The 17,479-nt window shown below is 41.7% G+C and overlaps 1 protein-coding gene across 3 annotated transcripts; it reads right to left on the bottom strand.

Annotated features, from left to right (window-relative positions):
* Positions 1 to 637: 637 nt before the first annotated feature.
* Positions 638 to 16,968, bottom strand: jakmip2 (janus kinase and microtubule interacting protein 2). 3 transcript variants are annotated; one of them, XM_019873493.1, is made up of 24 exons: positions 16,806 to 16,968; positions 12,658 to 12,905; positions 12,198 to 12,452; positions 11,843 to 12,085; positions 11,423 to 11,632; positions 10,375 to 10,473; positions 10,149 to 10,295; positions 9,928 to 10,068; positions 9,693 to 9,749; positions 9,183 to 9,305; positions 8,563 to 8,691; positions 6,749 to 6,832; positions 6,176 to 6,238; positions 6,001 to 6,099; positions 5,550 to 5,651; positions 5,400 to 5,453; positions 5,248 to 5,313; positions 5,097 to 5,165; positions 4,890 to 4,967; positions 4,470 to 4,520; positions 4,235 to 4,387; positions 3,637 to 3,702; positions 2,026 to 2,247; positions 638 to 1,971 (listed from the first exon to the last, which is right to left on the bottom strand). In XM_019873493.1, exons 2-24 carry the CDS (start codon positions 12,784 to 12,786, stop codon positions 1,894 to 1,896), a joined length of 2,718 nt encoding a protein of 905 aa, XP_019729052.1. In that variant the 5' UTR covers positions 12,787 to 12,905; positions 16,806 to 16,968; the 3' UTR covers positions 638 to 1,893. The 3 variants fall into 3 exon arrangements, with proteins under 3 accessions (XP_019729052.1, XP_019729054.1, XP_019729055.1); XM_019873495.1 differs by having other exon boundaries at positions 2,032 to 2,247; XM_019873496.1 differs by lacking the exon at positions 638 to 1,971 and adding an exon at positions 3,381 to 3,457 and having other exon boundaries at positions 2,144 to 2,247.
* Positions 16,969 to 17,479: the final 511 nt, after the last annotated feature.

Below are 17,479 nucleotides of genomic sequence, written 5' to 3'. Positions count from 1 at the left end.
TTATTACCTTATCTTTCATCGCCATTTCATGTACAGTACATTTCTCACGTTTGCTGAATTGTCTCTTCATAGTATTAAGTATTTTCAGTCAGATTCATTTTGACCTGATGTGCACTAAAATTTTTTTTGTATTATTTTGTTGTTTAATCGGTGTCTCTATATGTCTGCCTCTCCACTCAGCTTTCTCTCATGGCCACCTGCTGACTGAGTGCAGCTCATCTCTTTTGTTGCCATGTCACTCATCGTTCTCGTGGGAGTACTTTGAGCCAATTGGGGCCTTTGGCTGCACGTGAGAGGAAAAAAAATAAAAAAGAGATGATGATATCGGATGACCTAGAGGTGCTGAAAGGACAGTAGCAGTAGAGACTGTCCACTTATGAAGGCTCATGTCTGTTTTGTTTGGTTATTTGCACTTATTGTTCACTTTATTGGGCAATCGACTCGAATGCAAAAACATCCCTCTGTGCATTACTGTCTTTCTAAAGGCAGACCTTTGGATATGCGGTATTTTTACTTTAATGTAATACGCATCTGGAGGGAAACATCATTGATGGCTGACAAGTTTCTTTTAATTGGTTATGAACATAGTTCGAACACAAAATGCTTATAAAATACACCCAATAAAAAAAAAAGACCATGTGTCATCCATCAAAGTCCTGTTTGACTTTGTCCAATTTATTTACTCATCTACGTGAAAGTAGGGGGGCGGTCAATTTTTGTTGGAAGACAGATAAAAAAAATTCCTCTGTGAGTTAAAAACAAAATATATAGATTTAAATATACATAACACAATAAATTCAACTATCTGGGGCAGTGAGAATAAACACTTTCATAAGGGGGCCTCGAATGTACAAGTGAAACACTGGAGGAAATGCATTGAAGGCAACTGCAAAAATAGTCTCGGTCATTCCCCGTGAAGTCATGGATGGGGCATGAGGCAAGTAGGGAGCGCATATGTACCGATGGTAAATATTTAGAATGGCATTATACATATTGCAGGGACTGGGTTCAAGTTTTGTGAAAGAAAAGAGACTGGGGCTGGTTAGTATCCAAGTAGTGGTTCGCAAAAATAAGAACAGTCGTTCCATGAAAATGGGTAGTTTTGTTTTCATAATAATTTTGTTTGTAACTAATAATCACAATATTTAAAACGGTGGAGACCAATCAGTATCTGTATACATCTGTTAAAGGTTTGACAATATTTACAAGCCAGATTTTTTAAAACTTTTAAAGGGTGCATTGATTTGCGTTAAAATGGAACAAGTCTGCCCTCGGCTGGTCAGCAAGAGCAACTACATGGTGAAAGCGGGAAAAGGGGGCGTGGGATGAGGTGGGATGGGATCCACATTCAATTTTTTCCTATTATGATGTCACAAAAAAATGCAACGGTCATCATAATAAATTCTAATCAATCTTTTAAAAAATACAAAATTGCCGAGCTGGACCGTATGAACTGCGACACATGTACCGTATAAGTGTGACCATTCACAGAACAACATGAAAGAAATGGCTTCAATGCACATATGAATATCAACTGTGGATGTATTGGGCCCTGGGGTGCTGTTAGAAAAAGGGAAACCAATAAAACCGGAGAGTAAAGATCTTCACTTGCTAGCTTCTGGAGGAAAAACTCCGAAGAGTGTTGACAATCCTGACACTTTGAGGTCTCCATTGTTCATCTTTATTCAAGTCTCCCAACCTGAGTGTCTTCCACTTGCATTTGGAGCAGTCCGACGGTCCCTGTTTGTCTTTCCATTCTTTTAGGCTTCTTAAAAGAGGAGACAATCAGCTGTGGGCGGGTATTTGTGTTCTGTTCATTTCCCCCAAACAGTGATGGCTGACACCCTATCACATTATTGTTATTAATATTACCCTGCATGGCAGAGACAACGTTTACTTCCCAGGCTTTGGTTTTGGATTTGTCAAAGCGACACGGACGTGCATCTCCATACAACTGCATATGCACGAGTGCGTGTTCTCAAGTGTGCGTGTGTGCACAAGTGTGTGTGTGTGTGTGTGTGTGTGTGTGTGTGTGTGTGTGTGCGTGTATTGTTCTTGCAGTCCTGCATCCTGAGAGACCCACTTAAAAGGAAAATAACTAAGAGTGAGCATTCCCAGCCAACATCGAGTTGACTCGTACCTATATACTGTCACCACACAAACAGCCACTGTTGCTCCACCATACTCGGATGAAAAATAAATAACACAACAGCAGTGACAAACGGGATCTCTGGCCTGATGCAGCACCTGCAAAAAAATAACAATTAAACAAATTAATGTATTACTCTAAACTATAATCATCCAAACTATATGAAAAAAAACCCATAAATGTTTCACTTTCTTCAACCTATGTATCAGTGTTACATTTTGAATTAAACTTCCCACAGTATTCAAAATTATTGACATGCACTGATAAACAGTATCACTACTACCGTATATTCCGCACTATAAAGCGCTTCGGCGTATAAAGCGCACCATCAATTAATGCCCTATTTTAAAATTGTTTTCATATTCAGTATAGGGGGCATCGCATTATAAGGCACATAGAATAGAAGCTATTATAGTAGCTGTGAATGCATTATGAATCCACTAGATGGAGCTACGCTAAAAGCGATACAATACAATGCAGCTTTATTTATGTAGCGCTTTCAGAACTGCTGCGGCTGTCACAAACCCTTTACAAAACATTTAAAATACTACATCCGAGAAATCAGAATACTGATCCATATATAAGGCGCATCGGATTATAAGGCGCACTTTTCGGCTTTCGAGAAAATTGAATGCTTTTAGGTGCAGCTTATAATGTGGAAAATACGGTACATATTATTATTGTATGAATGATATTTATCAGCATTGTTTTTATTATTAATAATATGATTATGCTAATTATTATGAGACATGACGTGACGTGTTGGCATATTCGCAAGTAAAATAATAGACCACAACGGTGATTTTCAAAGCGAATACTGTACCAGAGCACAAGTTATATAACAACGTAGAAAGAGGGGAAGGAGAGCCAGAGGGAAAATATGAAATGTGGGTGACAGGAAGCGGAACAGGGTTGAAATCTTTATCGTTAGATCTTCTTTTTGTTCACATTATGTGGAAAAACAATTGTATTTTTGCCTTTGCAAAGATAATCTTGCACATCTTACACTGACACTCATTTAATATGTTTCGCATTGTGGCTGTCATTTTTTCCATCTTTTACGCTCTCATCTTGAACCCACCTTAATTCTGAAGGCCAGAAACCAGGAAGTGGAACTTAAGTTAGTGACAAATGAGACTGTTCTGCTCTACAATGTGGCATGTTTCATATTATTCATAATACACAGTCAATATTTATCCACCCGAAAATACCCTCGACCCCCCTAACTCACCTCTGCTTCGGGACACGCCAAAGACCTCAAGGCCAAAGGATAAAGGCAAGAGAAAAGAACAAGAATAGAAACAAAAACTGCGAAGAAAGAAAGCAAAAAGACAGAAAGAGAGAAGTTGAGAGAATTAGAGGAACATGCAGCATGTTAGTCACATCAGGAACACACACGGAGGAATACGGTGCGGGAAGTCACCAATATTTCTTGAGCCAGAAACATTTTGATGACATTTCATACACAAGGGGGAGTGCAAGTCTACCTTTTCCTCGAGATCTTTAATCTGCCTCCTTTGGATCTCTGTCTTGTCCTCAAGATCTCGAATTCTCTTCAAAAAAAAAAAGAAAAAAAAAACAGATTCATTTGGTTCAAGGTTAACAGAAACTAATAGCTCCAAAAAAATAGCTCAAACCAAAATTGAAAAAAATATATATATTTTCATGAACCAAATAAAATAAAAGATTTTTCACTGGAACTACATTTTAACATTTATATTTTAACTAAAACCAACAAGATCTTTGTGGATTCATTTCATCCAAGAGTTTCATTTTAATTGTATTTTTTTCAGTTTTACTGTTCACCCATACAGAAGAAGGAACAGTGCTTTGGGAATTGGAGCTTTTGGCTTTTTTTTTTTCTAAATCTTGCACTCAACAAACACTTCATATGTGTAATAAAAAATTAAAACTAATAATAAATCTAAAAAAACTTAATAAAACAGTGTTCTTGGAAAGAAAAAATACTCTAAAACTAACCAAATAAAAACAAAAACAAGAGTGAAACTAAATAAAAACAAACTATCATGAAAAATCCCGCGCTGTTATAATCTTGATTTGGCAATCACGCACACACGGACGTACCTGGTGCGCCTGATGCAACAGCTCCATCCTTTCCTGCAGGATTTGACAGTCATACTCTCGACTCTTCCTCAGCATCTGTCTTCTCAGCTTCTCCACCGCCGTTCGCAGCTCATCCCGCTGAAGCTCATCCAGGGGCTCGCCGTATTTGATCACCTACAAGATGTTTATGAGTGATGGTTTGCATTGGGGCGTCATACTATTTTTGTTATGTCATGTTGTGTTGAGATCCAATTACCTTGTCCTGCTGCAAAGCGTTGTATAAAGTTGCCTCCAACTCCTGGATTTGCTGTTTAAAAAAAAAAAATGAGCCGGTAGCAAGAGGCAAGGGACAGTATGTGGTTTTCTTGTCATTAATTACAAAGAGTGATTTGATTTTGTATTGTGACTTATGCAAAGGCTTAGCCAGGATAATTATAAATGGAGTGTTGTTTTTTTTTTTCAGAAGCCTCGACACTGAAACCCATTTGCGTAATAAATTTTGGGGTGCGTTCCAATTCTAATTGACGATCAAGGACTCTGAACCTGATGTGTAAAAACAATATGTGATGTGCAGTAAATGGCTTGATCGATTTAAGTGGCTAAAACTCATTGACTGCCACAGGGCCAACGGGCCACAGGTAATGTCGGACCCTGCTCACAAAGAACACCTGCTTACCATGTAGGCCTGGTCCAGAGCTTGTTTTCTATAGTCCAGCTCCTCCTCCAGATATCCTTTCTGTTTACAGAACATCTCCTGTCGAGGGTTAGGATCAAAAGTTAATGATCCCATTTGAATATCTCGCCTGTGTGGGATAGGCTCCAGCCAGCAAGTGCTATAAATGGATGCCGATGGAGGGATGGAGGCTGTGAGTGTGCCACTCACCATCTCTATCTCCAAGTCCATCATTTTCTGGTGCAGGGCTGCCTCAGTTCCCTCAATCTGCTGTATCCACTAGAGGGCAGAAAAGAACAAGCTTCAGCAAGTGATAAACAGCCAAGTAGAAAACGAATTCGGCTTGGCAACAAACCGTTACCTTTTCTGCTAGTGACAAAACGGTGCTAGCCTGAATAATAGCCACTTGTTCCTCATTCCTCAAGTTCTGAAAGAAAAAAAGGAAATTGCGTGAATGAGCATTTGCATCCTTTTCATTCAAATAAGTCACGATGCACGTGTGACGTCAATTACCCCGTTGTCTCCGAGGATATCTAAAAGTTTGATCAAATCTGGTATGCACACATCCTGTGGAAGCAACGCATGGGATCCTATTAAGACTGGAGCATGTAAACCCGTTACATAAGTTTCACAATCCAACTCGAACGGCGTTCCATACGGTACCTTGACGCCCTCCTTCATACAGTAGATCTGCAGTGCACTGACTCCCTCTGAGAAGGGATGCATCCTCAGGTGGTTGAAAGGAGGCGACCTCCTCTCTCGCTCCTGCGGCAGCAAACGCGCATCGTCGTTAACCGCGCATCTGAATACAATTCTCCAACATAAACAAGCTATAAATCTCGGAATCCACACAACCGATGATAAAGCCTACAAGGAATACGAGTTGAGATTGCGACTCGAGTAGGTTTGTACGTGAAATAGAAATATGACATGGAAATGAATGAGAATGACTGCAAAGTGCAGTTTAGCGTTTCAAAGTGAGGCTTCAAAAATCAGATCGCCAGTTTCTGTTTCTGATCAGATTTTAATCAGCCTGCTCACATTTTCGCTTGCCCGACAAAACAAATTATTTCTCATCAAGTGGGAACATTCTTTGAGAGTAAGTGAGGTGCACCTCTAATTCCAGGATCCTGAACTCTAACAGTTCATTCTGGTCCCTGGAGTCTTGGAGTTCCTGCTGGGCCCGACTGCACTCCATCTCCACTTTGTCTACCTGGACACCAAACGGTTTAAAAGGGAAAATGTTAGCTGAAGAAGCTCTTTGCAATGATGCGTTATTCATATCCAACCTTCTCTAAAAGTTCATGATTTCTTCGTAAGAACAGTTGCTTCTCCTCCACCCATTTGGAGTCCTGATGGAGAAGAGACTTGACGTCAAACAATTTGAAAAATAAGACTCGGGCACTTTGATCTGCAGCATGAAGTCAAGTTTGAAGAAAATTGGTCTGTGTCACTTTTTAGTAGTGGCTAATCAAGTTTAACACACATTCGTATCAACCGATTAAAATGACGGAGAACATTAGTCGTACATATTCTGATGTTAACAGGGAACATTTTTTGTTTGTTCCACTTATTTTTCCCACAGCCCAGAGATATGTAAAGCTTCATTCTAGGAATCAAATTATTTTCGTTCCATGTCACTGCACTCACAGGTACAAGACATGTAAGTAAGACAAGTACAAGGTAAATCCCATTTAAAAACGCTCATTGTCTGCTGCTTGATCTTAAATCATTTGAGCATAGCTTGCAGATTACACAATTTTATCAATGGGCAGATGGTTGTGCGTGTGTGTGTGTGTGTGTGTGTGTGTGTGTGTGTGTGTGTGTGTGTGTGTGTGTGTGTGTGTGTGTGTGTGTCATACCTGACCCTTCATCGTCAGCTCCCTCTCTAAATCTTCGATTTTGGCCTTGTACCTGAGTATGTCTGCTTGGAGCTGCTCCTGAGCCTGAAATATCGAAAAAGTGACCCATTAGACTGAGTGACAGTGATCACTAAAGTAAACAGCTCGTATAGCTGGTGATGCTTTTTCATTTTGTGATGGGGTGAAATTGCTCTCACTGCTTCGCTAAAAGCCTGTGACTGAATTTTTACCAAGGTACACTCGCGCAGCGCAAGCTAGCATCCGCTTACACTCAACAGTAAGTGACAAACGGAGCACAACAATGATGGTACTTTTGCGACCAGCACAACATGTTTGAAGGTAAAATTCAAACTTTACAAATATTTCTTAACTTTTATTTCATTTATATAGAATAATTTGTATTCTAAATTGTACTTTACTTAGTGGATTGCTGGCCATTCCTGCTTCATTCACTTGATCGGCCCGATCATGTTCCAGTCCGCCACAACACTCGCTGCAAGGTGTTTTTTGACCACCAAAAACTTCAATCTCTTTAAGAGACTTCCCCATACATACAAAACAGTGATTACAGTGACGGACACACTTCAGCCAGTGCTTAGTCCATCATTTCTTTTAAGTTTTCCGTCCTTGATCATTTGTCAGCAAAACGGGGCTGACGAACCTTCCGACACTCATCCATCCATGGCCCAAACCACTTATCCTCATGAGAGTGCGCTATCGACCTATCCCAGCTGTTTTCGGGCAGCAGGCGGGGTGCACCCTGAACTGGTGGCCAGCCAATCGCAGGGCAGACATAAATGAACAACCATTCACACTCACAATCACAACTAGGGACAATTTAGAGTGTTCCATTTACCTGCCATGCATGTTTTTGGAATGTGGGAGGAAACAGGAGTATTCGGAGAAAACCCCCAATACAGCACCGTGACTATTGTGTTTGAAGTCATTTGTATATATGTCTAACGGGACCACTGTAGTCATGAGATGAAGTGAAGCACCTCTTCACCTAAAATGCATTTGAGCTCAAATCTCGCTATCATGTGCTTGCGCTTGTGGCTACCGCTGCATACTTCTTTAACTAAAAACATACGCATTCTTACGTGGCGAAAAACAGTGCAGTCATCATGAAGGCCCGCCATCCACACCCATGAGTCCATTTATGAGTCTGTGACAGAGCACTGTATAGCGGAAAATGAATTTACTGCATCTATCGACGAGATGGCCACCGATTTTATGAACATTATTGGATGCGCTACCGTGTCTGTTAACTGATGGCAGCCGAGTGGAACATGTGAGAGGATCATGATTCAATATGTTGATGAATAACAAAAAAGAAATAATGACACGCAAAGCATTTTAGCAAGTTCATCTCCGGGACACAGAACACGTCTCCTTCCTGAGCATTATGATGGCTGAACATCTCTTCTTCACGGTATACACACGTCCGTATTGTTTGAACTGAAGCACCTACACTCATCTGGAAATTGTGCCCAAGGATGAAAATGACTCATGCGAGTTCCTGACTTGCTATCCTGATATCTGATGTTAAGTAAGAAGCAGCGCGTCTCACACATGCCTTCAAATACAGTCACGGGTGTGTCTCTAATTAACTCAAGTGTTGACATATAACAACAATCAACAATCCGAAGCTTCCAAAGTCATGACATCGTCATCTGGCTTTATAAAGCAATGAAAAAAAATGTACCCCAAAATTCTGTCATTGTAAAAAAACAAAACAAAACATATTTTTAATATAGTGAATGCAAATACAAAACTGATGCTAGTATGACAATGGCAGACACCATTTTATGTACCTTGGCTTCCATCTCAGCATCCAGAATGCCTCCTTTCTGTTCCTGCAGCAGGGCGTATGCACGCTGTAAAGCCTGGTATTCCCTGGTCAGCTGACGGAACCGCAGCTCAGACTCTTCATTGGCGAGACCCTAACGAACAAGCGTTCAAGAAACACAGCGTGAACTGTCAATCAATAATCTAACCATCTGTTTTCTATCAACAGGGACAACTCCAGGCACCTCTTAGTGGCCTCAAACTCTTGCAGCTCTTTCCAAGATCAGATAAAATTGGACAGTTTCAAATGAGCAGGATTGCTTTAAGCCACGCTGCACTTCACAGCGAGAAATCAGCCACAAATTGAAAAATGTTAAACCCTCCATATGTGTTTTGGTTGAGTAAGCATTTGTGTGTTGGGACTTGTCTGTTACTTGATCCCTAGATTCATTCCCAGAAATGTATGTTTCCACAATTTTGGACGCTTTAACCAAAAAAAAAAAAAAAAAAAAAACCCAAAGGAAAAGCAAAGCCCGCAGGCATCGTGAATTTCTTGACGCACTGAGCTTCTTTGAAGAGGTTAAACATGTTGTCAAGAAACATTGGAGACGCCTTGATTAGTGAGGAGTAGAAATCAAATGATCACCTCATCCAGGTCTTCATCGGGAGTTGCCGGTGTCCGGTCCATGCGGAAAGAAGCCACCGAGGACGTTTCAGAATCCATTGACTCTTCATCATACCCGAAGTATGTGTCCACGACAATGTGCCTCTGCATAAAAGTCAAGCGGTTTAAGATTTATGGATGAATGAAATAAAATGGTGAGAAAAAAAAACATTGGAAACTCTCAATTGTACACACAGTACGGAATGAATGAATGAATAAACGAATGACTGAATATATCGCAATGACACTGAGAGCAATGACAGAATTCTGTGACGACTCTTGGATTGAATCTCATTCGACTGTATAGGTGTACCTATTGTAGTGGCCAATGAGTGTATTTCCTCGACTGATTAACTAAATTCATAGGTTGTACAAGACACTGCTTTAAATGCCGTTTTGAAACGTACGACTCGAGACATATTGTTCACCACCATTTTGTGGAAGAACCACAACATTTTTGACTGACTGAACATAAATCTGAAATGTCTTTACCTTAATTGGTCTGGAACTCCTTTTATGTCTTTTTTTCCGAAGCAATTTCTCTCGATCCTGGAACCGAAGAAGAATTCAAATCAAAACAATGCTTACAAGAAACTGAACCACACTGTAAATGCTGACTGAAGTATTTTTATGATCCTTATGCGTGCGATTAACATGGAATGTGACCGAGCAAAACCACCACGTGGTCACGGGTCGTGATGCTCATTCACGCACATGCAAAACTTACTCTTGCAAGCTCGTCAATCATGCTTTGCTGCTCCAGGACTTGAAGCTTGAGAAAGGCTATTTCTTGGTCATCGTGGGCTTGGTCCAGGTCATTCAGAGACTTGGGTTTCTTTAATGGAGGTTGAGAACTGATCTTTTCCCTCTGATAACACAAACAAAATTCACGCTAAGGTGAATTGGCCTTTACAGAAATGAAGGGTACTCGTGCGATTCTGTGCTAACCATCTCAAGGTTCTCCTTGGCCAGATTCTTTGCTTTCTCCTCCAGCTTCTGGATAGTCAGAGTCAGCTCATCGTTCCGCTTATTCAGCAGCTTGTTCTTGTCCAACAGCGGCTTGCACTGCTTCTCCGACTCTCGCACACGTTTCAGCTGCTCAGAGGAACATCGAATGTTGGCGAGGAGGAACGAGAAGCTGCGAGCAGTGAGGCGAAGTCAGGAGTCAACATACAAGTTCATTCCGCTCATCAACCAGCAGCGAGTTTCGGTCCTCCAACTTGCGAATCGTGGAGTTGAGCTCAGCCACGCGCCTTTGATTTCTTCTCAGGTCCTGTCAAACAAAACAAAACAAAAAAAGTCGTATTTATTATCATAATCATGTCACTAGCACAGACAAATGTATCTGGACAAGGACCGGAACAGTTTTTGAAAACTGTCAAAGCATGTCTGACGGACAGTGGACAATGTTTGGTTGGTCCGTTTGCACAAGTCTTTTTCTTTTCCTCATGACTGCTATGCCAAAATGGCTTCGCGCATGGTTTTACAGACCACAAAAACATGCTTCACATCCTTCCTGCGATGCAGCGGCCAATCAACCTTGGAGGCTTCTATGGTTGGATTCATGATAACTCATCAGCATTGTGAGATGAAATTTGGGATCAGTTGATTTTTTCTTTTGCCCTATTTCACAACGCTTCTGGACTGATATTTTTAAAAATTGTTGTCGTTGAGAATTAATAATGTTCCATAGTTTGAACTATGGATGACATGGAATTTATATATGGACGGACTGACTGATTGACGATAGGAGGACTGGCGAAATTTACTGACGGAAATGATGATGGAAGTGCTACCTCCTCGTAGCAAGGCGTTTTAAAAATCCTGCCATTGCTTCATTATGTCTCGCCGCTTTACTAAAACTTGACATGTGTCTGCATGACCAATCAAGGCAGCGTATGGAAGGAAAGTGTACACTAGTGGACACACAAGCACAGTTTAATTGGATATGCAGAAATGCAGGCCTCACGAGCGGTCACATTACAGAAAATGGATCAGAAACGGATAACGCCCACTCATCGTATGTCTTAGATCATGACAACCGATGAGTTGGTATTCTTGATACGAAGGCAGTCATGAGAGACAAAAGTACAAACCAATGAAATCTGAATGATATGTGTGTGTGATAGTTCATAATCCATGGCCGCGCTAATTTGTTAAGTTGCTTTCATGCATCCTTTGTGGACTTGTTTACAGAGACACAAGAGGAAGGATGTACTTACTGGACTACCACAGTGCTCTGCGCCATCCCCAACGCGACCCGGAATCTCTCTTTTCGGGCTTCCCGCGCCGCACTCGGCCTCCTTGACCAGGAAAAGCTGCTCATCCAGCGCATCCTTCTGAAGCTGCAGCTTCTGGAGGAACCCTGTCGTTGATTCCATCTCCTTCTCCAGGGAGAAGATGATGCGATCTTTCGCTTTGATTTCATCCACCTGGAATATGAGAGGAGCAAAGACAGGGACCTGTTTGGCCAGGTATTTTATCCTCTGCACCAAGGTACTCCTACAGGAAAGTTATTTCCAAGCTTGAAATTTACAATGGAGCAGCATCAGATCCCCCCCCCCCCGCACACATCCCCTTTGAAAAACGTCATTGACTGGTATAGTGGCAGCGAATGGTGAGTGTCGGTGATCGTGCGTTACCAGTCTCCGGATGTCCCGTTCACAGTCCCACTTAATCTTGGAGATCTGTTCCTGGTGCTGCTGGTGCTCCACCCTCAGGTCGCCGGCCTTCATTTTATCTGCCTGGATCATGTTGCTGAGAGCCTCGTCTGTCTGCTTCTTGTTTGACTTCAGCTCGGCTATCTCCTGAAGAAGCTTCACTCTCTCCTGATCGAAGAAGCGGCGAGCGTCCTCCTTAGCTTCCAGAGTCAATGCTGTGCGCACCTACAGACACAGATTAGATTAGATTGTGGAAGTACATCTGCACCTTGAAGTGTGGGCATACTTCACTGGAACTTTGCCAAAACACATTCATCATTCATGGGTACTAGTTCACCTTCTCGCCACTGCCGTCCCGTATGGCGCTCAGCGCGGTCTTGAGTCTCTGGTTCTCCTGGTCTTTGATTTTGGCGTGCCGCGCCAGCTCCTGCTCATGCTGCCGCGTCAGATTTTCGCGGAGGCTTTGGAGCTCTTTTTGTTTTTCCTCATGCCACTTGGCCCGCTGCTCCGTCAGCATGGCGGTGTGACGGTGCTGCTCCTGCTCGCGCACCCGCTTCACCTCCTGCACTTTGTCGCGCTCCAGCTTGCTCACCTTTGCGCGGGGGAAAGAGCTCAAATGTCAGGATTACATAATAATGCACATAAAGCAAATAGATATAGGACTTGGTATAGCTGATTGTCATCAATGCTTAAAATTCAAATTACGCAACATAACGGTGGCAGATTCCTTTTGAGACATCGTGCAAAGGCAATAAGCAAAAATGTTTACATTGTGCCCTGGGTTTGTTTGACAGTACCTTGCATTTTTCTTGGTGCAGTTCGATCTGAATGTCAGTCAGCTTGGACCTGAGATCTTCATTGGCTGCCTGCAAAGCAGAAATGAGTGCTTCGGGCTTCTCGCCCTTCGCACGCCCTTTCTTGGCCATTGATTCAATTGCTAGAATGTCTCTTCTGATGCGTTCATGGAGACTTCACAGAAACGGTCCACGGTGATCCCAAGGCTTCCCGTTTCTCCTCTTCTTCATTCTCCTGTTCGACAAAGGGGCTGGGCGAGGGTCTAGTGGGTGGGGGAGGGGGGGCACCAGCAGAGACATTTTTTTAAGTTACAGACAAGAATGTAGTAAAAGTGGAGTGTTAATGTTACAAAGGGAAATGTGATTTTCCAAGTGCAAAGGCTGCGATTTCACTGGTCGTTTGAAGCCATCGCTGTGCGCAGGATGTGCGTAATTTTCAGCAATGTTTCTGTCCGAAGAAGCCTTTAAATTATAGGTAAAATTCAAGGTAAAAAAATTCCCCGCCTGCACACGACTCGATCTATGGCCAATCAATCAAGCCATCGATCTTGATGCTCATCCAAATTTTAACGAGGAAGCATCGCCGGAGCTGCTTGGAATGCCTGCTGGCGCTCATCCAATATTTTTGAAATCGGCAGATATTATCGTATCAAGTCTCTCATTGCTCAAGACAAGATTGTTTACTTTGACACACTAACAATTCCAGTGAGGAAATTCTTCGATTCTTGAATGCCAACAAGCACAGGCGATCAAAGAATGTTCCAAGACGATCAACTGTAGCAATTAATTTCCATTCGCATGACAACACATTGGAAGTATTCTAGAAGGCGATTTGAATTCATCCTGAAAGCAATTCAAACATATCAGCTTGCATAATTTGCAGTTAGAGAGGGCAAGTCACGCAAAAATATTGTCTGTTCTTCAAATGCGTCAGTCTCGACAATGAGTGACAGGTAATTTTAATGGATCAGCACAGCACTTCAACGAGGCATGAAAGAGTTCGGTGCAGAATGTCATTATTCTTGGGGGGCCCCTTTGGTGAACATTTTTTTTAATCAATTCCTGTTAGAATAAATGAGCATAATGACAGACCATAGTATTAAAGATTTGATTCATTATGTGGAAAAGTTGATTTTTTATGTCTTGCAGGCGTGGAAAAATGATTTGAATCGAACCATTCCATTTATTGAGATACGTATTAAATCATTGTTGATTTCATGAGAAAGATCCTACATCGGATTTTTCTGCTCAATACAACAGATGCACTGAAAAGATTGCAAGGGCAATTAAAACAAGATAAAGAGCAATGCCAAGTAATTTCGGATGCACGACACCAACGGCATTTTCCTCGATCTGCTGCTTTTTCTCCATTCCGCCTCTGCTTATTTTTGTGTTTCTAATTTGAACAATTTGAGTGAGCTGCCCACTAAATCTTCCCGAAGAGTCGTATGGGAACCAGTGATACAAAGATAACCAGAGAAGAAATTGCATAACATTGCTTAAAAGATTTTGCAATACAGATTAAAGATAAAGTCACATGGAATCAACACGGACGTAACACACCGCAATCAAGTGCCCTTTGATTTACTTTTTAAGTCACTCTTGTGGAGCTCGTCCAACGAAAACAGTGCCTGCATTTGCATTGCACATTCCAATCTTACATTTCTGGAATCTTTCCGTGTGTTTGCAAGAAGTTTTAAAAGTCCCAAAAGGTTAAAGAATGTCAATGTCTCACTCACACTCAGGGTGGGCGACAATTAATTTTTAAAAGTAAAAATTGCTGACACACAGCCATCCCCCAGACAAATTAAGTGACATTTCTTGCGACATTCCTGATCTCTCAAGGAACACTCGGGTGCCACGGTTGGGAATCACTGGTTAAAGGTATCCCTGTAAAAATCCATATGGGGAGAAAAAAAAAAGCCATTCATAATTGACAATCATGCTTCTGGCTCCCACGGCTCCAAAATCAGATTATTCTTCAGATTAAACAACTCATGTCAATGTGGACCACAAGACATGTGCTCTTTGATCATTGCTGGGTCAAGATGATCGGAAATATTACAGAGTCTATGAAGATAATGAGTCCTCATTTTGGTGCTGCCATGTACAACACCTTCATGCAAAGCCAACCACAGTTTACGAAGAGTACTAATACGGTATTAACCTAGAAACCAGAAATGAATTTACTGTATTTTCCAAGGTGATTACTGTCATGTTTCATCTTCTGACAGCAATCCGCTGGCAAGTCCACCAAAGGGTCTGGCCGCTTCTCTGACATTATGGGAAAAGAAATTTGACCAGGCGGGTCAACCTGATAACTCGACAGCAGAATCAGTGGATGTCTGAAAAGTCGATGTCCAAAAAGTTTTGCAGGAATGTTTTGTGGGGTAGCTATCCCTCTAATATCCCTCTCATTATTAGACTTATTATGGAAATACTTTTATTTTTGTTGGAGAGCTAAACTGCACTCCTGCCTTGCTTCTCCTGCTTCCCTGCACTTGGGCCCTTGACCATGCAAAACACTAACAAAAATAAATAGTCTTCACGTAACTTGCTGGCATCTATATGATCAAACTAGAGAAACATTCACTGGAGGCCAGCCACATCATTTCGTATAGAAAATAAAATCCAATGTACATGCACCCAAAAAAAGTATATTCTTCAATTCTAGATGTAGGCAACTTTTGTTCAAGGAAAACTAGCTAAATATTTAAATAGAAAAATAAAATGGAACCGTGCAATTTGGAGCCACCCAAAATCTTTCAAAACGAAAGTAAAAGCAAAAGCAAAACAATTTTTGGGGGTCAAACCATTTTAATCTGACAATATTGGTGTAGAAATTAGCAAATCTCTTCTCATCAAATATTCTCAGATTTCTGTTGACCTTCCTGAGAGCAAATTGACGACCTTTGTGTTTAAAGAAAATATGCATCTGAGCTCCTATTGGAAAAAAAAATTCAACATTTTAACTTTTTTTTTTTTTTTTTTTTTTTTTACATGTTATGGACCAAACCAGGAACTGAATCATCATTTATGGACGTGGGCGGTCACACATTTGTCATTTGAATCTATTCGGAAAACAATTTTTATTTGCAGCCATCAGTACTCAAGAAGATAGCGTGTATTACTGTGAAACTCACCAGAAGAATTAATTAGATTTAGCATTGAGACACTTTCAATTAATAGCATTTTATAATCTTTGCTTCTCACTTGAACACTTTGAGGCGACTTGCTAATCCGCATTATGCAATGAAATCATCAACAGCTCAACTAAAGGCGGTATAAATGAGCAACCAGGGAACTTTAACGAGTCTGGCAAAATATAGTATCAACTCAGTGGATGGATGCATCTAATGGTGTAAAGAAAAAGCATCAAGAATAATACATTAATTGCACTCCATTTGGGTAAAGCCAGTCAGTGGATTCCTTGTGATGCTGTTTTGATTATTTTTACATTCTGTACAAACACATGTCTCAGTACTACTAATGCTGTAAGCAGCCAATAGCCTTGATGTGTACTTTTTTTTTTTTTTTTAACGTAATAGTATCACCATTTTGCCCCTCTGTCACTACGGCTGGATGTGTTAAAATTAGGCCAGTGTGACACCCCCGAGGCAGATGCAGACTAGCAGAGACTAACGTGTGGCACTGTCCAAGGCCCGGTTCGGACCACAAGCATCCTCCTCTTGTGTGCATTACTCCACACTGACCTTATAGCAAACATGCAGTCATGAGTGCAGGGGCACCAAGTGGCTGATGTATGGCGACTGAGACATCTGATGCTCGCACGCTCCGTTACGGTGCTGAAAATGGCCATTGAGCATTCAACCCCCCCCCCTTCTTCCTCTTTCTCCCCCGGCACCCTCTCACGTCACCCGTGTGGTGCAGGCCGAGAATCTCCCACTTCCGACATGCAGGCTAAGCCGATGCCGCTGGCCAAAATACTGCAGAATGCCTCTTTGTTGGTGTGTTATCACAGCAAAAATAACATTAATCAACGTACTGTCAGCTCGCATCAAATCGATAATAACACAGGAGGGAGTTAACGCATGCTTGCCAGTTGCCTGCCTAAAAGGCCCGCTCGGAACGGAAAAGCCCCACGCTAGACGATGCTCGAGCAAGAATGTGGCCGTGTCGCGTCGTCTTACCTCAAAGTGCGATGCGAGATGTCCTAATGGGCGTGAAACGAACCGCATGGCGGGTTATTGTACGACTTTAGATGGACAAAAAAGAGGAGAGCATCATCATCAGACAGCTCGATGGAGGTGATGATGAGGGTGAGGAGGAGGAGGAGGAGGGAGAAGGAGGAGGATGCTGGAGTTTAAGCACCGCCCACATCGTCACGATGACATCACTGATTTCCGCCGCAGTCCACCGACATTGGCCGACTATAGATGAGTAAACACATAATGCCCCCGATAAGATAAAAGTCACAGTCTTATCTAATTTTGTCCAACGACGTTTGTCTTTTCACAGTCTTATCTAATTTTATCCGACATCAAAAAGTCACTTCTGTACATTTCATATAAATTCATACAAAATCTAGCTAGCTAGCTAATGTCTAACGGCAAACGCCATGGTTTGTAGGAAGTTTCAGCAGAGGGGATTTTGTAGTTCAAAGGTATTAGTTTAGAGAAGAGCACAAAACAATTTCCACAGCAACAAGTACAGTATATCAAAGAATAGTGAAGAAAGTCATATACAAAGAGGAGAAATGTGGAGTAACAGTGACATTGCCAAAAACTGGATGTCCTTCCAAAAGTGGTTAAAAGAAAAAAAAAATCGTCTTCATATGCCTACCCTATTGAGGTGGGTACAGTGA

This window comes from Hippocampus comes, unplaced genomic scaffold, assembly GCF_001891065.2.
Source record: "Hippocampus comes isolate QL1 unplaced genomic scaffold, H_comes_QL1_v1.1 scaffold59, whole genome shotgun sequence".
NCBI lineage: Eukaryota > Metazoa > Chordata > Actinopteri > Syngnathiformes > Syngnathidae > Hippocampus > Hippocampus comes.
This window is presented reverse-complemented; position numbering and strand designations above follow the sequence as displayed.